General features: G+C 51.4%; 1 protein-coding gene across 2 annotated transcripts in view; it reads right to left on the bottom strand.

The window, feature by feature from the left end:
* Positions 1 to 27,482, bottom strand: part of VWF (von Willebrand factor) — a 199,980-nt gene that overhangs the window by 33,885 nt on the left and 138,613 nt on the right. For both annotated transcript variants that reach the window (XM_060306367.2, XM_070046402.1), the window contains exons 25-40: positions 25,452 to 25,586; positions 22,310 to 22,456; positions 19,958 to 20,098; positions 19,703 to 19,816; positions 17,719 to 17,875; positions 17,013 to 17,171; positions 16,219 to 16,354; positions 13,573 to 14,927; positions 12,061 to 12,177; positions 11,840 to 11,980; positions 11,438 to 11,581; positions 8,466 to 8,630; positions 7,370 to 7,413; positions 6,889 to 7,066; positions 4,823 to 5,043; positions 5 to 197 (exon numbers count right to left, since the gene is read on the bottom strand). In XM_060306367.2, coding sequence (XP_060162350.1) covers positions 5 to 197; positions 4,823 to 5,043; positions 6,889 to 7,066; positions 7,370 to 7,413; positions 8,466 to 8,630; positions 11,438 to 11,581; positions 11,840 to 11,980; positions 12,061 to 12,177; positions 13,573 to 14,927; positions 16,219 to 16,354; positions 17,013 to 17,171; positions 17,719 to 17,875; positions 19,703 to 19,816; positions 19,958 to 20,098; positions 22,310 to 22,456; positions 25,452 to 25,586 — 3,547 coding nt within the window. The remainder of the gene's footprint in view (positions 1 to 4; positions 198 to 4,822; positions 5,044 to 6,888; positions 7,067 to 7,369; positions 7,414 to 8,465; positions 8,631 to 11,437; positions 11,582 to 11,839; positions 11,981 to 12,060; positions 12,178 to 13,572; positions 14,928 to 16,218; positions 16,355 to 17,012; positions 17,172 to 17,718; positions 17,876 to 19,702; positions 19,817 to 19,957; positions 20,099 to 22,309; positions 22,457 to 25,451; positions 25,587 to 27,482) is intronic.

Genomic DNA, 27,482 nt, shown 5'->3' with positions numbered 1-27,482 from the left:
TTACCGCAGAGACCGTACATCTTTGAGGCAAAGGTCTTGGGGCTCAGCTGCAGCTGGAACTCGTTGTTTTGTGGGGTGAAGGTGAGGATGTGGCCCAGATGGTTGAGTCTGACCTCATACATAATGGCACCGTAGACACTGACCTCCATGTCCCCACCCACATAAGGGGCAGAGACCAGCCTCCCATTCACCACCACCTGCCCAAAGAAGAAAACCACCCATCAGTAGTCAGGGCAACGAGGAATCCTAGGGTTTCACTCTTAGCCGCTTTCCAAAGTTCCTGACAGTTCCTACATATTCACCCCACTCAAGTCCACTGTTATCCACAAACCCGGACATTTGCCAGCAGCTCTTCGAAGACAAAGGAGCTTTGCAGAGCTTGGCAAAAGAGTGGACTCTTATAACACTGGACAGACAGCCATGCATCTGGCACCCGAAAGCCCAGGGATTAAGAGGAACCTTGAGTCACTCTACAGGGAAGATGACTCCTCAAGAAAAGCTGGGGAAGTTGCTTACTTGCCAACTGGTCAGCGCCCTATCTCCAGGAGCACCTAATAGGACTACTTTAAGCATTTGATCTGATTTGATGGACTAGCTCTTTGGAGGCCCCACAATATATCTTATCAAACCTATTAAAATATACTCACATCCCACAATGAATATAATTTTTGCTGTAAAAATTTTAGAAGGCTTTTTATCCTTTTTTTTTTTTTTTTTTGCGGTACACGGGCCTCTCACTGTTGTGGCCTCTCCTCACTGGTGTGGCCTCTTGCGGAGCACAGGCTCCGGACGCGCAGGCTCAGCGGCCATGGCTCACGGGCCCAGCCGCTCTGCGGCACGTGGGATCTTCCCGGACCGGGGCACAAACCCGTGTCCCCTGCATCGGCAGGTGGACTCTCAACCACTGCGCCACCAGGGAAGCCCGCTTTTTATCCTTTTGATTTTTCTATTTTTTTTTTTTTTTTTTTTTTTTTTTTTTTTTTTAAACATCTTTATTGGAGCATAATTGCTTTACAATGGTATGTTAGTTTCAGCTTCACAACAAAATGAATCAGTTATATATATACATATGTTCCCATATCTCTTCCCGCTTGCGTCACCCTCCCTCCCACCCTCCCTATCCCACCCCTCCAGGCGGTCACACAGCACCGAGCTGATCTCCCTGTGCTATGCGGCTGCTTCCCACTAGCTATCTACCTTACGTTTGGTAGTGTATACATGTCCATGCCTCTTTATTGCTTTGTCACCGTTTACCCTTCCCCCTCCCCATAGCCTCAAGTCCATTCTCTAGTAAGTCTGTGTCTTTATTCCTGTTTCACCCCTAGGTTTTTCATGACATTTTTTTTTTCTTAAATTCCATATATATGTGTTAGCATACGGGTCTCTTGCAGACAGCAAATACATGGGTCTTGTTTTTGTATCCATTCAGCCCATCTGTGTCTTTTGGTGGGAGCATTTAGTCCATTTACATTTAAGGTAATTATCGATATGTGTGTTCCCATTCCCATTTTCTTAATTGTTTTGGGTTTGTTATTGTAGGTCTTTTCCTTCTTTTGTGTTTCTTGCCTAGAGAAGTTCCTTTAGCAGTTGTTGTAGAGCTGGTTTGGTGGTGCTGAACTCTCTCAGCTTTTGCTTGTCTCTAAAGGTTTTAATTTCTCCATCAAATCTGAATGAGATCCTTGCTGGGTAGAGTAATCTTGGTTGCAGGTTTTTCTCCTTCAACACTTTCAATATGTCCTGCCACTCCCTTCTGGCTTGCAGAGTTTCTGCTGAAAGATCAGCTGTTAACCTTATGGGGATTCCCTTGTGTGTTATTTGTTGGTTTTCCCTTGCTGCTTTTAATATGTTTTCTTTGTATTTAATTTTTGACAGTTTGATTAATATGTGTCTTGGCGTATTTCTCCTTGGATTTATCCTGTATGGGACTCTCTGTGCTTCCTGGACTTGATTAACTATTTCCTTTCCCATATTAGGGAAGTTTTCAACTATAATCTCTTCAAATATTTTCTCAGTCCCTTTCTTTTTCTCTTCTTCTTCTGGAACCCCTATAATTCGAATGTTGGTACGTTTAATGTTGTCCCAGAGGTCTCTGAGACTGTCCTCAGTTCTTTTCATTCTTTTTTCTTTATTCTGCTCTGCAGTAGTTATTTCCACTATTTTATCTTCCAGGTCACTTATCCGTTCTTCTGCCTCAGTTATTCTGCTATTGATCCCATCTAGAGTACTTTTAATTTCATTTATTGTGTTGTTCATCGTTGCTTGTTTCATCTTTAGTTCTTCTAGGTCCTTGTTAACTGATTCTTGCATTTTGTCCATTCTATTGTCCATTCTATCTCCAAGATTTCGGATCAACCTTACTATCATTATTTTGAATTCTTTTTCAGGTAGACTGCCTATTTCCTCTTCATTTGTTAGGTCTGATGGGTTTTTATCTTGCTCCTTCATCTGCGGTGTGTTTTTCTGTCTTTTCATTTTGCTTATCCTACTGTGTTTGGGGTCTCCTTTTTTGCAGGCTGAAGGTTCGTAGTTCCTGTTGTTTTTTGTGTCTGTCCCCAGTGGCTAAGGTTGGTTCAGTGGGTTGTGTAGGCTTCCTGCTGGAGGGGACTAGTGCCTGTGTTCTGGTGGATGAGGCTAGATCTTGTCTTTCTGGTGGGCAGGTCCACGTCTGGTGGTGTGTTTTGGGGTGTCTGTAGACTTATTATGATTTTGGGCCACCTCTCTGCTAATGGGTGGGGTTGTGTTCCTGTCTTGCTAGTTGTTTGGCATAGGATGTCCAGCACTGTAGCTTGCTGATCGTTGAGTGAAGCTGGGTGCTGGCGTTGAGATGGAGATCTCTCGGAAATTTTTGCTGTTTGATATTATGTGCAGCTGGGAGGTCTCTTGTGGATCAGTGTCCTGAAGTTGGCTCTCCCACCTCAGAGGCACAGCACTGACTCCTGGCTGCAGCACCAAGAGCCTTTCATCCACAGGGCTCCTTAATTTGGGATGATTGGTTGTCTATTCAGGTATTCCACAGATGCAGGGTACATCAAGTTGATTGTGGAGCTTTAATCCGCTGCTTCTGATGCTGCTGGGAGAGATTTCCCTTTCTCTTCTTTGTTCTCACAGCTCCCAGGGGCTCAGCTTTGGATTTAGCCCCGCCTGTGCGTGTAGGTCTCCGGAGGGCGTCTGTTCTTTGCTCAGACAGGACGGGGTTAAAGGAGCCGCTGATTCGGAGGCTCTGGCTCACTCAGGCCCGGGGATAGGGAGGGGCACGGAGTGTGGGGCGGGCCTGCGGCGGCAGAGGCCGGCGAGAAGTTGCAGCCTGAGGCGCGCCTGTGCGTTCTCCCGGGGGAGTTGTCCCTGGATCCCGGGACCCTGGCAGTGGCGGGCTGCACAGGCTCCCCGGAAGGGCTTGTGGCTAGTGACCTGTGCTCGCACACAGGCCTCCCGGTGGCGGCAGCAGCGGCCCTAGCGTCTCATGTCTGTCTCTGGGCTCCGCACTTTTAGCCGCGGCTCGCGCCCGTCCCTGGAGCTCTCTCAAGCAGCGTTCTTAATCCCCTCTCCTCGTGCACCAGGAAACAAAGAGGGACGTAAAAGTCTCTTGCCTCTTCGGCAGTTCCAGACTTCTCCCCGGACTCTCTCCCGGCCAGCCGCGGCGCACTAACGCCCTGCAGGCTGTGTTCACGCCGCCAACCTCAGTCCTCTCCCGCGCTCCGACAAAAGCCGGAGCCTCAGCTCCCAGTCCCGCCCGCCCCGGCGGGCGAGCAGACAAGCCTCTCGGCTGGCGAGTTCCGGTCGGCCCGATCCTCTGCGCTGGAATCTGTCCGCTTTGTCCTCCGCACCCCTGTTGCTGTGCTCTCCTCCGCGGCTCCCAAGCTCCCCCACTCCGCCTCCCGAAGCCTCCACCCGCGAAGGGGCTTCCTAGTGTGTGGACACTTTTCCTCCTTCACAGCTCTCTCCTGCTGGTGCAGGACCCGTCCCTATCCTTTTGTCTCTGTTTAGTTTTTTCTTTTGCCCTACCCAGGTACGTGGGGGGTTTCTTGCCTTTTGGGAGGTCTGAGGTCTTCTGCCAACGTTCAGTAGATGCTCTGTAGGAGTTGTTCCATGCGTAGATGTATTTCTGGTGTATCTGTGGGGAGGAACGTGATCTCCGCGTCTTACTCTTCCGCCATCTTCCCGGAAGTCTCTGATTTTTCTATTTTTGTCTGTGAGCTACTCATTTAACATATGACGAGCTGTGATTTTTCAGCAATCACTGTGCACGTTCAAGAATTCTTGCAAGAGGAGAACATCTAACCCATAAGCCGCTTTCACGAAATGAAATATTTACGATTTCTAAATGAACGTGTAAAGAAGTTGGCATAAAGCAACCTCTTGTAAACATTTAATCAAACATTTATTTTTTATCAGTTTTGCAGTTTTCTTTTTGAATCTTGGGTCCACACATTTTGTTTGGGCCCAGAATATTTTCATAGGCCCTAAATATTTTCCTTTGGAAGGTTCGCAGCCCTGGGTACAGGGCACGTAATGCCTGCTGGGCAAACAGCCTGGTGTCACCTCCATTCTTCTACCAGTGCCAGAAACTGGCACGACATTCATCACAATGTAATGCTATCGAAAATGGACCCTTTCTTCCAAATCTGGACCCAAAACAACATGAAATTACACCACCAGGGAGATAGCAATGAGCCCCTCCTACAAAGGTGGCGCTCTGCTCACGGGGCAGGAGGCCGAGTCCACAACAGGGGCACCAGCTAAAACCGGCTGCCACCGGGTCCATGTGGCTTCCCCAAGGGTCTGCCGCTGCCACGCTACAGGACTCACAGAAAGCACCTCCTACCTCCATGTTGCTGCGGAGCTCAACCGAGACACCGTTGTGTTTCACCTCGATGGACTTCATGCAGGTCTGCCTTGCCCTGGCGCTGCAGGCGTCATTATGGAGCAGTACCTCCAGGTCTTGCTCCTTGTTGTGAAATAAGACGTACGAGCAGTTGCCAGTCAGCTTGAAATTCTGTCCATCAAAGGTCACGATGTGCCGAGTAGAGCTGCCAGTGCAGACACCTGGACGGAGAGAGCAAAGGATGGATATGACCTGCCCAGACTTCCTCTCCTATCTCCTCTGCTCTCTTTGGACTGACAGGGAGACTTGCGAGTACATCTTTCCATAGACTTCTGACATTGAAAACCATGTTAATGCTCCCCATACGAAAACAAAGAGAATCAGCTAGGGTGGCAGTAAGGAAAATTCAAAATGGAAAGAAACAGATACGATTAAAAGAATAATGTAGGTAATGAATAACGGAAGCACACGGAAGGGAGCGGGGAAACCAGCCTAAATAACTTTGGGGAAAAACTTACTATATACCCAGAGGCTAACGACAAAAAGAATTGTGCACAAATGTGTACTCTAGTTAGTAGATCTGTTTTTCATAAAGGTATTGGTTAGCAGTCCTGAAACTGCTTTACGTGTATTCTGTGTAGGGTCTACAGAGGAATGATGGCCCAGGGTTGTTCTAAAAGTGATCCTGGGCTTCCCTCGTGGCGTGGTGGTTGAGAGTCCGCCGCCGACGCAGGGGACACGGGTTCGTGCCCCGGTCCGGGAAGATCCCACATGCCGCGGAGCGGCTGGGCCCGTGAGCCATGGCCGCTGAGCCTGCGCGTCCGGAGCCTGTGCTCCGCAACGGGAGATGCCACAACAGTGAGAGGCCCGCGTACCGAAAAAAAAAAAAAAATAGTGATCCTAAGTGAACTTCTGCTACACAGTAAGGAGGACGTCAAAAGAGAGAAAGAAAGAGAACCTATGAGGGGTTGGATGCAAAAACAAACAAATAAATAAACAAAAAAAAATAACAAAACAAAACAAAAAACCCAGAAGGATGGCAGGGTGAAGCAGCAGACAGAGAAAGAATATAGAATATGCAACTGATATCAAAGGACCACTCCTGAGAGCTGGTAAGAAAATGCAGCTGCCTTAAACACCTGCCAGGCCGGTGAGTGCAGGGCCTCTCACAGAAGCACCAGTCGTATACGAACCTTGAGAGGCCACTTCCAGCTCCTCCCTCTCTGGGCTCCAAGCTGGAGGGAGGCTGACTACACCCCTTTCCCAGAGGCCAGGAGCCCACACAGGGATTAGGGAGGTGTTTCAACTCCAACTCAGGTTCAAAGTCTTGATTATTACCTGAGAGTGGGCATCTAATTACCAAATTGAGACCGTGTTTTACGACTTAAAGCAACCATAGAACTCTTTATAAATAAACAGAAATCATATGAGGTCTGATAGAGTTCTCATCCAGGCAAAAAGGAACTTCATCCCACTCAATAAATTCTAAAGGGAGAGTGAGATACAAGATACAGTTCTGATTTCAGCCCGCAAGTTGTGTCTGTTCATCATAATCAACTCGATCCATCCACTGCTGAGCAGGGATTGCCATAAGCAAACATTTCTCCCAACCATGAGACAGAGGGCTAGGCCACTCCACAGACGAACGCTCCCCACAGGTCTGCATGTGATGGAGCTGACTAGGTCCCCCTATTAAACCAGGCCACCGTGATGGTACACCCTGCATCCAACGCTCAAACCCCTACAGGTATGATGGGGGCTTCTCCCTCACTGCTGTCCCTGCACTGCCTGGACCCCTTAAGGGTGACTCGTCAACAGCCAAGCTGAGCACTGACCTCAGAAAATCAATTCTTCCTTCTGGTTATGATTATCTGGGGCAGTGCCCTCCAGAAGGCACAGGAAGGGAACAGGGAGCCCTGGGACTGCATGGAAACACGTCCCGAGGTCACGAGAGGGAGGGAACACGGGTGGAGGGGGAAACGGGCTTCTGGTCTACCTCTCTGCACAGCCAAGCGAAAAGCACTGCCCCTCGAACACCGTGCACGCTGGAGAAGCAGAGGACTCACAGGGGCAGGTCCAGCGGCAGCCACAGGCCTCTTCCACCCTGATCGGGGACTGGCTGTTGGGGCAGGAAGGCCGCAGCTGCTGGTCACAGTTGACCCGGTGACTATTCAGCAAGGTCTGGCCATCTGGCAGGCAGGTCACTGTGTGGCACCGATCCGGCAAGGTCCAGATGTCCCCGGGCTGCAGAGAAAGAACCAGGTTCAGGCAGGGAATGGAATGAGGCACTTCAACACCCACCAGGCAACTGACCCCCTTGGAAAACATAGAGACTAGGCCTTGGGCCTAAATGGCAGGGAGACAGGATACAGACATAGCATTTACAGGCGGATCCACCCCAACCACAACCAAAATTTAAAAAAAGAGGCTATAATGGTAAGAGGGAGAATTGGACCCAGACCAAAGGAGGAAAAGTTCACCAGGGGAATGAGGGCCCCAAATATACATTCCTGATCTTTCCTTCAAAGTCAACGGAAATGAACGTACCCTCCTCTCATTCCCGTCCTCATCCACGCAAACACTGATGAACCCTGAAACAGACACAAGCAAGATCTCTGCTCCCACCCACCATCCAGAAATTCTGAGCCCTTCACTCGGCTACCTGGCTGGTCCTCGAAGCTGAATTAACTCTGAAAAGAACGTGAGTGGGTTTAGCAGTGAGGATGCAGGTACAGGAGATTAGGAGGACGTCATCCCGTGGTTCTTTGTGGTTAGTAGTCATTACAGTGACACAACAGTGATAATATGGCAACAACCACAGTCAGTATCTCCTTGTCCTCTTTTGTATATAGATCAGTGCCTAGTGAGAGGAGGAAAATGCAGCAAGAGGCTGAAAACTTAAAAGAGATCAAGGTTCCTACCCGGAGAGCTATCGTCTATCAAGAAAGGGCAATAACTCTGTAGTAGGTTTAGGCTCACAGCTAATTACTTTAGGAAAATATAGAAAACCAGGTTTTCAAAAAAGCATGTACGGTAAAAATAAAAAGTTCCTAACCTTAAAGCAACTTAAACTATGGTAGTTTGATGTTATATTCTATGTTATTGTATTTCTTTTTTTTTAATCTTTTCAGTTTCGTATTTTATTGAAGTATAGTCGATTTACAATATTGTGTTAGTTTCAGGTGTACAGTAAAGGGACTGTTATTTTTTTTCAGATTATCTTCCATTATAGATTATTACAAGATATTGGATGTAATTCCTTGTGCTATACGGTAAATCCCTGTTGCTTTTCTAAAGCCCTTTATACCCATGCTGACGGTGAGTGCGGGGCATGGAAGAGGTCCCTGATCTAAGGGTGTTGGAGTTCCCTGCCTCTGTCTTCCACTTCTTTGACCAAGAGCTCTGTGCTCAAGTTAGCATGGACGGTAAGGATGGAAGGAGGTCTATACACAGAGAACTTTCTGGTAACCCCTTGGAGGTTTGCCTTACGACCTTCCACGAGTAGACACTTACAGGTCCCGGTCTATAACACAAACTTACTTCAAGGCCAAATCTTGTAGAGGAGAACCTTTGAGTCTCTAGATGGGTTCGGTTGCTTTTGTTTCTGTTTTGAGGGGGATAAGAAAAACATGCCAAGACTCACCAGAGCACAGCTTGTGGAGGAAGGAATTGCCCAGGGCGACCATGGTGGGGAGGTCTTCGATCCGCTGGAGCTGCACCACGTTGGAGCTGGCCCCTGGGCCCGCCAAGATCCTCAGCTGGGCCAAGTCATACCCGTCTCCAATCCCAATGGGGAACACCGCCACTCCTAGGGTTACAGAGGAGCAAGAAAGGGTCTGTGCCAGCCTTTGGCCAGGTGGGCTCAAAATGCGCTGGCCTGAAGCTACGCCCAGCGTGTGCACAGAGCCTCATGTTTTCCAAACTGGCCACTCACACCGACCCTGTGAGGAGGGCATTCAGTCAATCAACAAACGTTAGTGAGGTCCTGCTCTGTGTCAGGTACTATTCTAAGCAGTGAGGATACTGTAAACCAAGCAGATCAAGTCCTGGCCTCATGGAGCTTACACTGGGGAGAGACAGACAACACACACACAAGTAAGTAAATATCTAGTATTTCAGACCTGCATAAGTGCTTAGGAAAAAACAAGATGGGGTAAGGAAGATAAGAGTTACTAGGGTAGTGGTGAGGGTTATTGTTTCATACAGGATGGTTGGAGATGTGTGCGGTGAAAAGATGAAGGGCAGAAGGAGCCAAGAGGACATCCTGAGCACAGAGACAGTGCGTGCAAAGGCCCTGGGGCAGAAAATTGGCTGCACAGTCCAGGGAGGCCAGAGCAGAGAAAGCGGGAGAGGGACACAGATCATGCAGAGCTTCAGAGGCCGCGGGAAGGACTAAACATGTTCTCTGAATGAAATGGGAGCCAGCCGAGACTTGAGAGCAGAGGGGTGACGTGGGTGAGCTGACTTCAATGTTTAAAGGGTCACTGCAGCTGCTCTGCTGATTGTGAACTTCGGGGGCAAGGATAGAAGCTCGCAGAAAGCTGTTCCAGGTAGAAAGCTATTACAGTAATCCAGGTGAGAGGTGATGGGGGCTTGAACTAGGAGACAGTGGTGCAGGTGGTATGCAGGTGATATGGCGTGGTGGCATTCTCAGTGTATTTTGAAGATGGAACTATAGTTTGTTGATGGACTGGATGGACGTATGGGAGAAATAGAGGAATTAAGGATGCTGAGGCTTTTGGCCTGAGCAACTGGAAGGATGGAACCGCCATTTTCCTAAGATGGGAAAGACTGTAAGAAGAGGGGATTTGGATGTGAGGGTCAGTAATTCAGTTTATGCTGAGTTGCCTGTTGGAACATCTAGGTGGAGATGTTCTAATTCCTAATCCAGACTGGAGATAGGAATTCTTAAGTCAATCGTGCATAAATGTATCTAGACGAATGACACAGAATGAGACCACCCAGGAGGTGAGTGTAAGAAGAGAAGAGAAAATGTCAGTCACAGGGCTTAGCCCGGGGTACGTGCGCCTACAGGTGAGAAACAGGCTTTGAATGGTTCAGTCATGTGCCCTGGATCATGTCTGTTTCCTCCAGACCACAGCTGCTTCCTTTCTCGATGAAAGACTTTCTTTGGATTCTTGATACTAAAGGAGAAAAGTCTCCATCATAAAATTACCCCAATTAGTTCTCCAGAAAGTTCTAGGTATTTGCAGTTTGCTTACGATTAGAGCTAATTTTCTGCTAGCAGCTTTTCACCTTTTCTAAGCTGGTTGTATCACCCCAACGTACATCCTTTCAGGGTCTTTTTCCCCAAAATAATAGGTTTCATCAATAGGTCACATTCATTCATTTAACAAACGTTAAATGGTCACCTATTCTGTGCATCGTGCACAGACGATACAAAAATAAGCAAGATTTTGCCCGTGCCTTCAAAGAATCCCTAGCTTGTGCAAGAAACAGATATCTAACATAAAAACAACGTGGTTTGCACATTTTGAGTCGTTCCAATGGTACAGAAAAGGGAGTGAACAACTCTCGGGAAGACATCAGAGGAGAGACAGAGCGGGGTTTTGAAAGATGAGCCACTCTCCCGGGGGCACGGGAAGGCGTCGCGTCATGTCATCCCACTCACCCAGCCCCCCGCCAGCGCGACACTGCCTGCCCCGGCTCACGTGCTGTTGCTGTTCACAGCACAAGCTCTCATAGGCACCGAGGCTCGGGCACACCTGCATCCGTCCCCTTCCTAAAGCAGCAGCCTTGGTCTCCTGTCCATCCTGCACCCCCAAGCCCCTTAGGCTGCTACTGGACAGGGGCTCAGAATACAGGAAGGTCTCCGACGGCTCTCAAAGCCCCAAAATGTATCACTCTAGCCTCAGAGTGGAGAGAGGCTAAGGACACCACAGGCGCGGGGGTATGACCCAGCCCTCAACGCAGAGGGAATATGTGAAGAAGTTAAAAGGTACGGTCAAGGTCTTCCCTGGTGGCGCAGTGGTTAAGAATCCGCCAGCCAGTGCAGGGGACACGGGTTCGAGCCCTGGTCCGGGAAGATCTCACATGCCGCGGAGCAACTAAGCCCATGCGCCACAACTACTGAAGTCCACGCGCCTAGAGCCCTCGAGCCACAACTACTGCGCCTGCGTGTCACAACTACTGAAGTCCGCGCGCCTAGAGCCCTCGAGCCACAACTACTGCGCCTGCGTGTCACAACTACTGAAGTCCGCGCGCCTAGAGCCCGTGCTCTGCAACAAGAAAAGCCACCGCAGTGAGAAGCCCGAGCACTGCAACGAAGAGTAGCCCCCGCTCGCCGCAACTAGAGAAAGCCCGCGCGCAGCAACGAAGACCCAACGCGGCCATAAATAAATAAGTAAATAAATAAAATACATTTATAAAAATAAAGTTACAGTTGAAAGCATGCAGACACATGAAGGATAAACACACATTTATTACTGCTTGGTTTCCAAATAACACAGGGATTGGGCAATTCCCCGCTGCTTGAAACCAGGCCCCATGTGGGTATTAAGTATTCAAAATCAGCCAGGACGTCGCAAAGTAACCGCCGCCCACTCTGAACCCGCTAGCAGTTTGCGGGCGCAGGACTGCACCCCCGACACTTACGGTTGGATCTGGCGGCAGCGGCGGCCTCACCCACTGAGTCCGTGGAAGTGCCCATGACCAGGATGACCACCGCCTTCGAGGCTTCAGGCCTGGCACCGTGGACTTGGGATGTGACATAGCGCACTGCAAAGCCCAACGCGTTCCCTGGAAGAGAGAACGGGCCACACAGTCAGTCCTGATGCGGGGAAGGTGGGTGTGAGGCCGGCTGAGCATCCTGCCTCCAGGGGGAGCCTTAGGTCATCGAAACGGAGTAACTCAGAGACGAAGAGCACCTTGGCCCTTGGTTTACAGGGAAGAAAACGAAGGCCAAGGAGCCAAGGGGCCGGCCGGGGTTAACCGGTCACTTACACCAAGAACTGGGGCCAGACGCGGCCCCTGCACCCCAGCCCGCCAGCGCGTTACCGATTTGGCTGGGGCCTCCCTCCTGCTGCATGTGGTCCACGAGGCTCAGTAAGTGGGTCTTCTCCAGGGGCACGGTCCACGGCACGTCGATGGTGGTGATACTTCCGTACTGGAGCACCGACACCTGGGTGAGCTGAGGGCCTGACAGGAGAGGAAGCACAGGAGTCACACTTTGAATCAGGAAGAGCCCCTGAAAGCGCCCCTTCGGGCGCCTCACTCACCTATATTGGCTCTTGAGATGAAAGCCTTGGCAAAACTCTTCATTTCGTCAAAGTAAGAAGCTGGAAAGCTGGAGGAGCCGTCCAGGAGGAGGACCACATCCAGGGGCTGGCTGCAGTCTGCAAGGAGAGCAGAGGGGAGCAACCAGGGCTGTGGGGGACTGGCACCAGGCCCCTGCAGCAGACACACACTCAATGGGTATTCAGGGCGCTGCCGACCACGCAGCGCCACAAAGGGGAGGCGTGTCCCCCGGTTCTGCACCTCGGCAGCTGGCGCCAGGCAGCAGGGAAGGGGGCCGTGAGTCCCCGGGTTTGGAGGCACTGGGGAGACTCCAACTCCACCCAAAGGCAGTTTAAATGCTACAGATGGAAGCAAGAGGCATCCTCCCCTCCATTTCGGGGGCTGCAACTCTTCTAGAACTGAGTGAAATACTGGAGCAGAAAACAGGCAGGTGACAAGAGGAAACAGAGCAGCACACCCCTGGAAGGTGGGCTTGTGTGTCCTCAGGTCTCACGGGGCACGCAAGGAGCTAGAAGGTGAACCGATTAAAAATGCCTAAAGCTCATGTTAATGTTTGGGAACAGGGTCACGATCGCAGTGAGGAAACAAACTCTGGCCCAAACACTGTTCTGAGGTTTGATGATGCTATTACTGAAATAGCACGAGAATTTAGACAAATCTGTGGCTCTGATGAAAACAAAAACAAAGAAACAAAGGCACGGATAACGAGTATGGGGATCAAGAGACCGTAAAAGAAGGCTAGTGATTCTGGGGCATCCCAACCACACCAAGTCAAGGTGTTAAAGAGCTCGGAAGTGACGCATCGTTAGTATCAGTTAAGAGGCAATAATCACAGCCGTGGAGTTACGGCATTTCTGAGCACTTGCTAAGTACTGGGTACCGCTCTAAGCGTATTTCAAGTGCTAGTGTTACCAGCATTCTACAGATGAGGAGACTGATGGACACAGGGGTACTTGCCCAAAATTACCCCAAAATTATTACCAAAATAATTGCAAAAATTACCCAGCTCGTAGGTGCCAGAGGTGAGATTCAAACTAAGGCAGCCCGGCTCCAGAATCTACTGGACTTCCTGGCCTCGCCCCGAAGAATGTCAGGCGCTGAGAAAAATTTTATCCACCCAGTGTGGTAAAAAAAGCTGATAGTCACCATATTGAACAGGTTGCCTCCAAGGCAGGGAGTAGAATTGGGTGGGGATGAGGCTATATGGTAAAGCAGGACTTGTATTTTTTTTACTCCATATCCTGGTTTTGCTTACATCTTAATAAGCTTGCATTACCTTTGCATTTTCAAACTCAGACAATAAGAAAAGATCCTTCTCCCCAAACAAAGATCACAGGTGGGGTGGGAGGTGAGGAAACGCAGACACTCTGAAGGCAGGGGTCTGGCCGAAGGCACAGAGCAGGGAAGCCAGATCTGAACCTGAGAATCGCGTCTCCACCAAGGCCACCCCCAGTGCCCCCAAGTCCTCGCCCCCATGCAAGGCGCCCGCATACCTGAGACGGGGGCGGAGCTGGGGAGATACGGCCCCTCTCTGGAGCAGCACCTCTGCAGCACCAGGTCAGGAGCCTCTCGGGGGAGCGTCTCGAAGTCCTTGATGAAGATGGGGGCCTGGGGCCAGCCGATCTTCTCCAGCTCCGGCACGTCCACGCGAGGTCCCACTCCGATGGGCACCACCTGGATGTCTCCGGGCATCCGCCTGATCTCATCTGAGGCCGGGCTTCCCGTGACCATGTAGACCAGGTTGGGCGCCTGCCCCCGGTCCCCCTGGCTGGCCGAGAAGCTGTGCTCCGACAGGTACTGCAGGGCCAGCCCGGTGTTGGTCCGGTTGCCACCCCGGTAGCGGATCTCCCGCAGCCGCCGCAGGACGTCCTCCTTGGACTGCGCCTCTCTGAAGGAGTGCTCCACGGTCACCACGTACGAGTACTGCAGCACCGTGACGTGGACACCGTCCTGGCCCACGTCCATCTGCCGGATCACCTCCTCCAAGAACTCTGTGCTCCTGTTGAAGCTGGCCTCACCCACGCTGTCCGACCCTTCCAGGAGGAACGCCACATCCAGGACCAGGGAGCTCCTCCTGGGTGCCAGCGTCACGGGGACCTGGGCCGTGAGCGGCCGCTGCGTGGGGGCAGGCGCTTCGGGGGCGAGGTCGCAGAGGTAGCTGATGATCTCATCCCTCCGCTGCTCCAGCTCATCCACGCCGCTGAGCACGAAGGCCTTGTTCTCGGGGGCCTGCTTCTCGAGGAGGCGGATCTGCCTGAGGCTGGCGTGGGGCCCGATGCCCACGGGGACCAGGACGACCTTCTTCTTCTTCAGGCCCTGGACGTAGCGGACCAAGTTCCGGGCCAGCCTGGGGGGCTCCTGGCTGGCTGTGAGCAGCAGGGCCACGCGGGAGGCCTCAGGCCGGTCCACCTTGCTGAAAATCTGGAAGAGCGTGTACTTCAAGACCTCGCTGGTGGAGGCCACCTCGCTGCCCGCGTACTTCACCTGCCCGGCGATGCGCCGCAGCTCCGACGGCCGCTTCCGGTCCTGCAGTGCGATGTAGGCGTGGGAGCCGTCATGGTACTCCACCACGGCCACGCGGATGCGCTTCTGGGAGATGTGCAGACGCTCCATCACGCCCACCACGAACGCCTTCAGCGTCTCGAAGTCGGCCTCAGACAGCTTGGAGGAGCCGTCCAGCAGGAAGACCAGGTCCAGGAGTTTGCTGCAGAAGAAGTCATGCAGGGGCGGCTCCGGCGTGTCCTCCACGTACGGGGTGGTGAGGTCAACCGGGCCTTCTGTGGGGGGCACCACCAGGCCTCCCGGTTCCCTGCAGGCTTCACAGGTGAGGCTGACACCATCACAGTGACTGCAAGAGGGGAGAGACCAAAATGGTTCAGGAAGAACCTCTGGGCACTTCCCAGCCCACCGAACCCGAGACCCCAAGGAACACTCCCCACTCGAGAGAGACACCATGTTTAACATAGTCCCCAAGCAGCCCCCCTACACACACACACACACACACACACACACACACACACACTTCCCTTGAGTTTTGATCCCCTTGAAAGCCAAAGACTTCACCCACCCTAGGAGCTGAAAAAGAATCTTTCTTCTTTCTTAGCAATCCACACAGCCATTCAAAGTTGGTTTATTTTCAACCTATGTCTCTAGCAACATAAATATTTAATTATAATCCAAGCCTTCTCCCAAATATCTCCAAAGACAAACACTGCTCTAAAATGTTGAGGCTGACAGGCCTTATAAATGTTCTATCGAAGACAGATGCTCTTCAGTATTTATTACAACAGAATTTAAGCTGCATGAATTCTGTACTATGTTAACATGTTGGGCCCTAAGGAAGAGAGGAAAACTGGAGTAAAATCATTTCAGAGAGATGAATAAAGATGCAAAATCCCAGCTTGATCCGGCAGAATAAAGTACTGGGAGTGGTACAGGGGGGTCTCCAAGACGTTAGACAGAGAACGACAGTGACTCACTCATTCTTTCTTGCAATGGACCCACCGTTTACCCCCATCCTGTGCCAGGGTCTAGCTGTGCTCCACACCCAGCCCCAAGCCCCCCACACAAATTCTCACCCCGCCAGGCCAAAGTTCCAACCCCCTGGGCACGTCTCTCTTTCACCAGTGTCCTGGAAAGTGGCAGGCTCCGTCAGACCACAGGAGAAATCAAGCTGCCTGCAGTGGTGACCCACACAGGCTAGAACCTTCTCCTTCAACCCCGGTGGGAGCCCGGGGGCAGCGACCCGTGACTCCCAGTTACAAGAGCCGCGTCCTGGGACCTTGGCCATGGCCCGAGGTGTCTGTGCCCCACTGCAGAGTCAGGGGCTCCACCTCTCTTCCTGCCCTGCATCCCCACCTCCAGTAAAAAAGAAACCTGACTTCCATAGATGCCTGTCCCCGGACTAGACGCCACCTCCAAGGATAAGAAGAGACCACGTCCTTCCTTCAGCAAGAAGAGCTAGAAAACCTAAATCTCTTGAGAGATATTTCCTGGAAAAGAAATATAGCCTGTCCTCAAAGACAGAGAAGCAAAGTAAGTAAGAACAGGACATTCTTCCCCAAACCGACACTTCTGGGCAGGCCCCCAGGTTAGACAGTAAGACCCATCACTCCGGACAACCAGGGGGACTGTGTTACCAAATCTGGCAGCGCTCAGGGTCCCCGGCGTTCAAGGTGATTTTCTTCCCGGGCGCTAAGCGCTGCCCGGCCGCCTCACACACAGGGCAGTCTTCAGGGTTGACGCAGGTCTGCAAAAGCTCATCCAAGATTTTCCCTGCATGAGAAGCCTCTCGTTAGGAGCCAAAGTTCCCACCTTTCCCACAAGGAAGACTCTCCTTGCACTAGAAGGCCTGTCCCAGCTCTGCCTGCCTCCCCCAAGGGTCCCCTCACTGCTTAGGGAGCATCCTTCTTTCTGAAAAATTAGGAGGGGGTGTTCCTTCCCCCACCTCGCCTCCTCCAAACCCCAGGACAAAGCAAATCTTATCTCCAAGGGTCTTTTTGCTCCTCCACCGAAGGAGATATCTGATAACTCTAGATCTGTGCTATCCAATACTGTAGCCAGTAACCACGTGCGGCTGGTTACGTTTAAATCTCAACTAAGTAACGTTCAATAAAATTGAACATTCAATTCCTCAGACACAGGAGCCACATTTGAATAGAACTTTCCCAGCACTGCGGAAAGTTCTACCAGAAAGCGCTGCTCTAGATGATACGCCCATAAATAGACCCCAGAAGCATTGCATGGGAGCTCAGCTTGACAAAAACCACAGCTGGCCTGGCTTTGGTGGAAGGACACGGAAACACGACCTAGGGTAGTGGGGCTGGGGACAGGGCGCCACCAGGCGAGGCCGAGAAGAAGCAGTGCAGGGAGCCAGCTTTCCTGAGGACCATCCCAGCCCCGCACCCCTTCCCCGCGGGGGCCAGGGCCTCACCCGGAGGGCAGTGTGCGTGACAGCCCTCCACACACTGCACGGGGCAGGCCAGCGGCTCAGGGTGCTGGCACGTGACGGGACAGGCAGGAGCACAGCTGTTGTAGCGCCACTCACACTGGTACCCACTGTCCCGCAGGTTCCGTTCCTCGCAGCTCTGGGCTGTGCAGACCCCAAAACAGGCAGGACCGTTATTAAAGCACCAGGCAACCCTGGGCAACCCCAGACAGATGGCCCCAAGGAGGGGATGAGGGTACTGGGGAACTACGGAGTCACCACGTGAGAGGCGTCTAGGCTTTGAGAGCCCCTGAGCCAGGAGCCTCGCGGTTCTGAATCCATTTTCCTCATAAAAACGATCACCCACTTACATGCAGGAAGGAAGGCGCAACATAAAGTCTGAGCTGCTTGACCACGACGGCAAATGTGATTGTGTCTAATCACAGACACTCTGACCACCTTCTTCTCTTCGTCACTGCTCCCTCTTCTCCATTTCCTTGAATCTCTCTCCCCACTGCTCTCTCCCCATCGCTGTCTCCAGCCCCACGCCTCCTCATGCCCATGCGTGCTTTAACCCCCTTCAGCCTCGGCCATCACCCCCGCATGGGTCTCTGTCTTCTCCCCCACCAAGGCGCCCTTCCTCACCACCCAAGGTCTAAATGCGCGAGGGGGGAGGGGCGTGTCTGGGACCACGAGGAACAGCAGGACTCACGGCACAACGTGGGCGTCCTCCAGGCCACCACCTCGCCGTGCCGGGCACACACGTGGGCGTAGGCAGCGATGGCGTCGCAGAAGCAGGCACAGTCCCCGACGGACTCGCAGGAACAGGTGTCGTAGATGCAAACATCCAGGTATGGCTCGGGGTCCACCTGCAAGGGAGACGCAGGTGGCCTGGGCTGCACTTGGGGACTCTGGCTCTTGGTCTGGGCCTGAATGTTCCAGTGGTCAGAGGAGGGACAGGGGCTCCAGGCAGAAGGAAAGATGTGAGGCAATGGTCCCAAGGAGGAAGTGGGTAAAAAGGCAGAAATCCTACGTTCTTATGTGGAGTCCAGCAAGAAAAGGGGAAAAAAGCAACCCTGCCAGCCTCTCCTAGAAGAGATGTGCCTGAGAATTTTTCAAAAGATCATTCCTTTCTGTCCATCTGTCCACGTACCTGCTCAGCCATCCATCCGTCCCCATAAGCCACTCCCACCCTCTTGGGTGTCTGCGTGTTTTACATAAACACCACACACACACACATACACACACACACACACACACACTCTTTCCTGGTCTCCACTCAGCAAAGAGACTGAGGAAACACATCAGGACCACTCACACTGTCTTGCTGAGATGCTACAGGCTAGCGTGCTGGACCGCGGCCGGCCCGGTGCTCCTGGACTCCGACCCTAGATCTCCCCGGACAGGAAGCCCACCATCGGTCCGTGCTCAGTCTCAGGAGCCACCTCTCACCTTCGGCTGCCCCAGACGTGCCCCCCACACCCACCTCGTTCAGGGCAGTTGTGGTGAGAATGAATTCGGACGTTAAGCCGGTCACTGTGCCCAACAGCCCCAGTTTCCCTGACCCTCTCACTGTCCCCACCCTTCCAGCTCAGGTGCCTCGGGTCTCCACCAAACCAGGGGATCCTAAGTATCCTTCGGGTCCTGAGGGATTAAAAACCACTGGATGGACAGAAAGAGCTGAGACACAGGTGTTCAACCGTCACTCCCACGAGGGAGCTGCCACGGAGCAGCACGCGTGTGCACCTGGCTCTGTGTGTGTGTGTGTACATATACATAGACACACGTGTACCCACACATACACAGGTGTGCGTATATACATTCAGACAGAGATAGAGAGAAAACTGCATCGAAACTTGTTTGGGGAATTCCTTGTCACCTTGCGAGATAAAGACACAAAAAGAACCTGCTGTAGAGCACAGGGAACTGTACTCAGTAGTCTGTAATGGCCTATATGGGAATAGAATCTAAAAAAAAAGCAGTGGATATATGTCTATGTATAACTGATTCACTTTGCTGTACAGCAGAAACTAACACAACATTGTAAATCAACTATATTCCAATAAAAAATTTTTTTAAATAAAATAAAATAGAAAACCCACAAGGACCTACTGTGTAGCACAGGGAACTCTGCTCAATACTCTGTAATAACCTAAATGGGAAAAGAATTTGAAAAAGAATAGACACATGTATATGTATGAGTGAATCACTTTGCTGTACATCTAAAACACAGCATCGTTAATCAACTACGTTCCAATATAAAATAAAAATTAAACAACAACAAAAGACACAGAAAGAAGCCATAGAGTGCAGGCTGAAAATCTGGCTTCAAGACCAGAAAGGAGTTTCCGTGAGACAAGACCTGGGAACGGGGGCAGTGGCGCGGTGCCTGGGGCCAGAGACACGGTGGGCATGGGAGAAGGAAGCTCCCGCTCTGATGTCGGAGACAAGATCATCTGTGGGCGACAAGCCCTAAGACTGAGGCTGGAAGAGCAGCAGCATTGGATGCCCAGAGAACCATGCAGAAAAACGATCTGCCAGGCACTGCTCTCCTCATACACCCTCGATTATTCTTTCTGCTCCCCAGTCTGAAGCCAAGAGAGGTGAGCAGCTGCAGACGATCTCTGAGGCTCCTGGAAGCAACCACAGCTAGAAGCGCCTGCCCCCAGGGGCCCCGGGGGCCCCGCCGCCCTCACCAGCCTGTTGCACTCCTGGAAGATGTCGCTGGTGAGGATGCTGCAGGAGGAGTCCACCATCGTCTGCTTCAGGACGTTGTTGTGGCAGGTGGCAGGGGAGGGGTCCAGTGGCACCTGGGGAAGCGGGCAGGAGTACACAGGTGGACCCGGAAGAGTCAACCCGGAAGGGCTCCAAGAGGCCCTCTCCCCAGGCTCTGCCCCCGCCACAGGCCCTAGCACCCACCACCCACGGTCCGCACCGCGACCCCGACCTACTTTCTGGGTGTCGGCGCACCGCGGGCTCACTTTCCAGGAATTCCCGAAGTCCACGGGGTCTTCCTCCACTTGGAGGCTACTGCTGGTGAGGTCGTTGTTCTGGATGCCGTCAAAGTTCCCACACAGGCCACACACCTGCTCCTGAGGGACCAGTGGGGAACATAAGCTTTGCAAACCTCAGAGCAAACTCTGAGTCAGGAAAGCGAGGGTTCCAGGCAGCATGGGAGGCAGGCTCGCCTGAGGAAGAGGAGGGTGGGAGGGGACAGGGAGGGAGACGCAGAAGGAGACCAGGGTGACCAGCAAAGTCTTGACCTTGCCAAGGCCTTTGCCCGGCTTCCACAATGACCTCATGTTAAGGTTAAGGAAACCAAGGCCATTCACAAAGAGAGGCAGCCCGCCCATGTCCCTTGGATGGCCAACTAGGCCTCCAGGGCCCTGGTGTCTGCAGTATAAACCATCAGCTGCCCCAGTAAGGGTCTGAGCAGAAGAGAAGCTGGTCCAGCATTACACCAATGAGAATGTGAGAAGTCTGAGGGGGGAACGTTCTAGTCCTACTTGACCGTGGACAGGTGAGTCCCTTACCTAAACAACTGCAGCCTGTTCGGAGCAGGCTGGCCAGCACTAAATGCCCCCAGGGCTGACGTAATATCTTCCTCAACTCCATGTTCACCTATCATGGGCTGCAGGACACAAGTCCTGACCGACTAATGAATGAATGGGTGGAAACCATCACATAAGAACCCTGGACAAAACCGGAGCTATTTGGCCTGGAAAAGAAAAGATGCCATGCTCTTAGAACAAATTTGGAGCCCTGCCTCGGGACAAAGAGATGTGACTTATTCTATTTTGCTGGGAAACATGGACAAAAGGACAGAGATCTTTACATGGCCCGACAGTCCCCATGGCATGGCCCCTGCCCCGTCCCTGCCCTTGGTAACTACCAGTCACCCCAAGCCCCTCCTCTCCAGCCGCCCTGGCCTCCGTGTCCAAACGCAAACACCGTCCACCTTAGGGCCTTGGCACCTGCCACTCCATCTGCCTGAATTCTCAAGTCAGGACATTTACGCGGCTCCTTCCCTCCCTTCCACAAAGACTCCACTCACACCCTTTGAGACGGGTCTCATCAGACCAACCAGTCTAAAACACACAATATCCCCACTAGAATATGATCTCCACCAGGGTTGTTGTGGACAAAACCATGGTGCCCGCAAAGATATCCACGTTCTCATCCCCAGAAGCAGGAATATGTTACCACACGTGGCAAAAGGAACTTTGCAGGTGTGATTGCGTTAAGGGTCCTGAGATGGGAAGACTGTCCTGGATCATCTAGGTGGGCTCAGTGCAATCACAGGGTCTCATAAGGAGCACAGAAGTCAGAGTGAGAAATGTGATGTGACAGAGAGAAGCAGAGAGAGTGGAAGACGCTATGCTGTTGGCTGTGACGATGGAGGATGGGACCACAGCCAAGAGATGTGGGCAGCCCCAGAAGCTAGGAAAGGCAAGAAGACAGATTTTCCCCTAAAGCCACCAGAAGGAATGCAGCCCTGCCGACCAATTGTATACTTTTGATCTCCAGAACCAGAAGATAATCTGTTTGTGTTGCTTTTCTAAGCCACTAAGTCTGTGGTAATTTATTATAGCAGCAATAGGAAACTAATACGAAGCTAAGATACATATAAATATAACTATATATATATAACTATATATATGACTATAACCATGTATACATATGTATGTATAGTTATATATAGTTCTTTCCCTGCTGTATCCACAGTGCCTAGAACAGTTGCCGGGAAGGTCTGTCCTGCCACCAGGGCAGACAGAGCACTTGTCACATTCATGCCCGTCAGAGAAAATGAAGTCCCAGCAAACCATTGGAACCTGGACGGATACTGCAAGCAGCTTTCCCCAAAGCAGGTGCTGAGCGGTTTCACTGCAAGCGTCGGCCGATGCTGGCCTGTGGCCCCGTGGGAGGGTGCACCCGGAATGCTCTGCAGAGTTATGATAACATCACGCATGATCGTTTGCCTCTTGAGGTTAAGAAACCTTGAGAATAGCTCTTGCCCGATCTTTTCTTTCCTTCCTTTGTGGATATAAACTGCTTGCCTAGCAAGGCCACTCAAGGGACTGTTTGCAGGGTCCGGGAACCCTCCCTCCTTCTCAGAGACAGCCTGTCTCGGGAACAGCCAAGGTGAACGCTAACCCTTGAGTCTTATTTGCAGCGGGAGGGAGGCTGGACTAGGTGACCACCCACCCTCCCCCAAGACGGCGGGCGGGGGCCGCGGACTGCTGCTCAGGAAGCTGAAGATGCAACCGGACAGGATGAGGGGGAAGCGGAGAAGGGCCACCCACCTGGTAAGTCTGCTTCAGGAACACAGAGATACCCAGGTGGCGGTCCCAGACCACGGAGAGGGCCTTGCCCAGCAGCACGGTGATGTACAGGCCGGACTCCACCACCTCAAAGTAAGTCTCATCCTTCATGGACCTCTTCACGCTCACCTGAGGGAGGACGCAGTGTGAGACCAGGACACTGATGGTCAGGTGTAAGGCCCGGCTCCCCCCGCCCCGCGGCCCTCCAGAGCCGCTGGTCATTTGCCCCGTTCGGCCAGAGCTGCGTCCATCTTGCCTACCTCTCTCCAAGAATCCTAGGATAAAGAGGTGGCGGCAAAAACATAATTACAAGGTTAAAAATACAATGAAACCTATTGGCAGAAGATCACCTATCACGTCATGAAAAGAATTTTCTGGACACTTGATCATTAAATACACATGGTCCCCTAAAGATGTTTTTAACGTGGTGATGGTTTTAAGCACCTCTAGGCAACTGATTTAAAATGGACCTAGAGACTGTCATACAGAGTGAAGTAAGTCAGAAAGAGGAAAACAAATACCATATGCTAACGCATGTATATGGAATCTAGAAAAGTGGTACTGATGACCCTAGGGGCAGGGCAGGAATAAAGATGCAGACGTAGAGAATGGACTTGAGGACACGGGGAGGGGGAAGGGTAAGCTGGGACAAAGTGAGAGAGAGGCATGGACATATATACACTACCAAATGTAAAATAGATAGCTAGTGGGAAGCAGCTGCATAGCACAGGGAGATCAGCTCAGTGCTTTGTGACCACCTAGAGGGGTGGGATAGGGAGGGTGGGAGGGAGACGCAAGAGGGAAGGGATATGAGGACGTATGTATACATATAGCTGATTCACTTTGTTATACAGCAGCAATCATTGTAAAGCAATTATACTCCAATAAAGATGTTAAAAAAATAAATTAATTAAATAAAATAAAATCTCTTATTGGCTTATTAAAAAATAAATCCACCCCTTTATTAAAACGAGCACTAGATTCTCCCCTTTCCTCCCATCTCCCACTCGAGTTGCCGTCAGCAGGAGTCACAGCTGAACAGGGAGACAGGGAAGCTCGGCGCTGGAAGCAGGAATCCCAGACTTCAGCCCCCGAAGGACCTGAGCCCTTGACTCAGCTGACTCGCTGCCAGTGCCGAGCCCTCCCTGCCCGTTTCACGGCACTTGGCTGACCATCTAACCCATAAGACTGAGGCTGACGCTAAGAACTTGTCACCCCTTCACCAAGGCCCTCTCCCTGGGGACACACCACAGGCAGAGCCTCCCACTCTATGTCACCACTGTCATCTGTCCTAAGTAGAACTGTCCCTGAAATGGACACGGCTGACCCAAGTCAACAGGTCCTGCTTGCTCCACAGCTATCTTCTCTAAGGGAGGAGAATTCACCTCCCACCCCCTGGTATCAGCGGGGGATCTTCCTGGACCAGGGCACGAACCCGTGTCCCCTGCATCAGCAGGCGGACTCTCAACCACCGTGCCACCAGGGAAGCCCAGCGGTGGGTATTTGCCAGAAGGTAGGATGCGGGCTGAGGCCACGGAACAAAATGAAGATACGGGGAAGGGGTGAGCCCAGACCCAGGTCTCCCAGGTACCGATGTGGCCAGACCAGCACAGCTGTGCTCCAGGGACCCCTGCCACTTCAGACGCAGGTTCCTGGGCCTCACCCAGACCTGAGCCAGGACCTCAGGGTGGACCTGAAGGTTGGTGTCTTAAACAAGGTCTCCTGGGTGGTTCTCAGGTAGACCTCTGAGAGCCATTCCGTGAGCTCTTAGCACACAGGGCCTGAGTCTGTGCACTCTGAGCTCTTTAGCAAAGATTTTATCTAAAAAGAACCGAAAAACGTAAAAGAAGGTAAAAATCCCCCCAAACACCATCATCTCCCAAAATACATATTTATATATGCGTGTGTATATATAACATATTGGATGTATAATAAGTGTGTATATACTTGTATATATATTATATATGTGTATATATGTATGTATATGTGTGTATATATTTTTGTGAATATATGTATACAAGTGTGTATATGTGTGTATACATTAGTATATAATATATAATGTGGGTATATAATACATACTAACCTCACATACTATATATGTGTGTATATGCGTGTATATGTTTGTATATATAATATATGTAAATGTGGGATATATCTGTATATTACGTATACATGTGTATATTTGTATGCATAGTATACGTGCATATGTGTATATACATTTGTATATATAATACATATAAATGTGGGTATATAATATATATGTGTGTATATTTGTATGTATAATATATGTGTACGTGTGTACATTCATATATAATACATAAAACTGTGGGTATATAATACATATGCATTTGTGTGTATACTTGTGTGCATAATATATGTGTATATGTGTATACATTTGTATATATAATACATATAAATGTGGGATTTAACATATATGTATATGTGTGTAATGTGTATAACATATTTGCATTTATAATGTATGTGTACATATGTGTTCATACATTTGTATATGTTATATTTATATATGTGGGTATATAATATATATGTATATATGTGCATATACATTTGTATATATAATATATATGTGGGCTATAATATATATGTATATATGTGTATGATATATTTGTATGTATAATATACGTGTATGTGTGTACCTTTGTATATATAATATATATAACAGTGGGTATATAATATATATGTATATGTGTTTATGCATAGTATACTCGTGTGCGTGTGTATATTTGTATATATAGTGTGTATATTATACATATGTATATATGTGTGTGTATATACGTATTCCTATATGAAAGTCCTCCCACCCTCCCATCTCCCGTCGCCTCCAGAGGTCAGCCCTGGCTCTCCCAACGCTGGTGCAGATATGGTTACACACCCTTCTCCACATGTGTGTCTGCACTTCCTTCCACTAAAATGGATCGTGTAATCTGTCACCACCTGCCACCCGCCACCCTCACAGGACGAGGCGAGGTCAGAGGATACAGCGCTACCTCATCTCTCCACTGGCTGCACGACGTTCCATCCACACACGTTCTGGACGAACACTCGGCATGTGCTCTTCATCAGCCAACGGAGGGGCATGAGGGTGGAGGGACGAGCCCACACTCACCTCCCCATCAAACAGCTCAATCTCGCCTCCTTCCACCAGGATGGTGACGCGCCTCCTGCATTTCAGGGAGGGGTAGCCGCACCCCTCGTTCCCCACCAGGATCCGGAAGGTCCCAGGGTTACTGCCACAGTAATCCTGGGGAAAAACAGGTGTCAGGATAGAAACACTCTCCCTGCTACTCCTCCCCAGATCAGCTGACTGGCGTCCCATCACCTCAGGCCTTTGAAGGATGTGTTACAGGAGTTTGCCATGTCCACGTGTGTGTGAGAGAGACAGACAGACAGAGATGGAGGACACTCACAGGTGTGTCACCCTCGGCCATCACCTATGAACCAGGTGCCTACAGCCAGGTGGGAGGGGGGGTGGTGAGGGGTGGGAGGGAGAGAAGGAGGGACACAGGGAGAGGGAACGTGGACCCATCAGCCTACAGCTCCCCCTGAGCCTGTTAGTCCAGCCTCAGCCAGGGAACTAGCACAGTCCAGCCACGTGGCACCTGGCAGCTCTAAGTTCTGGTGGAGTCCCTCTGGACTGCTGGCCCAGAACTGTAACCGAAGACTGCCGGACCCAGCAACACCAGCTGAGCTACCGTCCCTAGCAGGGAACAGAGGGTATGGGAGCACTGGTCCTCGCTGGGGAATTGCATAGAAAGGAAGCAAAAGCGGACACGTTTCTGGCAAATATCTCCCATGGTGGCTATTGCTGTGATGTGATGGGAAAAAAAACACCCAGCACAGAAAAGCTAGGGGTGGGCCTTGTTTCTGCCACTTACTGGATAATACTGAGTAAGTCACTTACCTCTCTGACCCTCATAAACACACACACACAGAGGCACACGTACAGAGACACATGTTCACATGCACACAAAGACACACACACATACATATCACACACAAACACACATAACACACATGTATGCACACACATACAAAGACACATACACTCACACACACATATACATACATTCCACACACAAGATGTGCCACTCTGTAAGATGGGATCCGCCAACTTGATGGGATTGGTAGGTTAAACGGGTTTGTCTTGGGTTAATGGGATTGTGAAAGTTAAAAGAGGGAACGAAGGTACAAGTGCTTTGTCACCAGCTGAGATTTTTCTGAAGGAGAAAGAGTTAAGTCCTGATAACACCTCCCAAAGAAGGAAGGGAGGAAAGGGAGGGGGGCCCCGACAAAGTATCAGAGGAGACAACGGCACTGGCGGTGGGGCAGGAAAAGCAGCCCCACGAGGGGCACGACTCGGAGGGGCTCCGACTGGCTCCTAGGCTGAGGCGGTAGGTCTGACCGGCCCCTCTCGCTGCACTGAAATGTCGTGTTTTCTGGGTGCCCAGATCTGAACCTGGCTGGGGAGTGGAGCCCCAGAGCTGGTATCACCCCATCTTCTGCTACCAAGGCTGGGAGGCAGACAGATAACAGAAAGACGGACTTCCATAGACGATGTGTGGGAAAGCCCTAGAGGGTTCCTGGGTGTGGGTAAAAGCATGTCGTGGGGTGCACGCCCGTCTCCCCAGCGCGCCGCCCACCTCTCTGGGGCCAGCCTGGGGCGCGGGCCAGAGGCAGGGGGCTCACTCCCCGTGCGCTGGGCAGGCGTCATACTTGGTGCCCCTGCCCCCGTTGCCTGACTCCCGTGCCCTGCAGCTCTGTCTCTGGGGCTGAAGCTCCCTCGGGTCTGCGGTCCTCCCTCCAGCCCACACCGAGCCCCTCCCCTGACGCCCCCGAGAGCGGAGACGGAGAGACCACAGTTTAAGCTGCACAGAGCCCAGCCGCCTGGAGGACAAAGCGCTCGGCCCTCCTTGCTCACCAGCGTCGGTGTCAACCAGCAAGAGAAACTTGCAGGAATCCGTGGGCGGGAAAGGGGGCAGAGCAGCCCTCACGCAGCAGCTAGGATTCCCGCAGGCCGCGCCTCGGCCTGCCGGGCAGCGGGACCTTCTGTACCCACAGCCCCTCACCCCCCGCCCCATTCTGAGCTGCACGAGGTTAGAAATGAAAATGGTGGAGAATGCGATGGAATGGAATGGGG

Source organism: Globicephala melas, chromosome 10 (genome assembly GCF_963455315.2).
Source record: "Globicephala melas chromosome 10, mGloMel1.2, whole genome shotgun sequence".
In the NCBI taxonomy this organism is placed as follows: domain Eukaryota; kingdom Metazoa; phylum Chordata; class Mammalia; order Artiodactyla; family Delphinidae; genus Globicephala; species Globicephala melas.
Note: the sequence above shows the minus strand (reverse complement) of the source record. Positions and strands in the feature narration are given on the sequence as shown.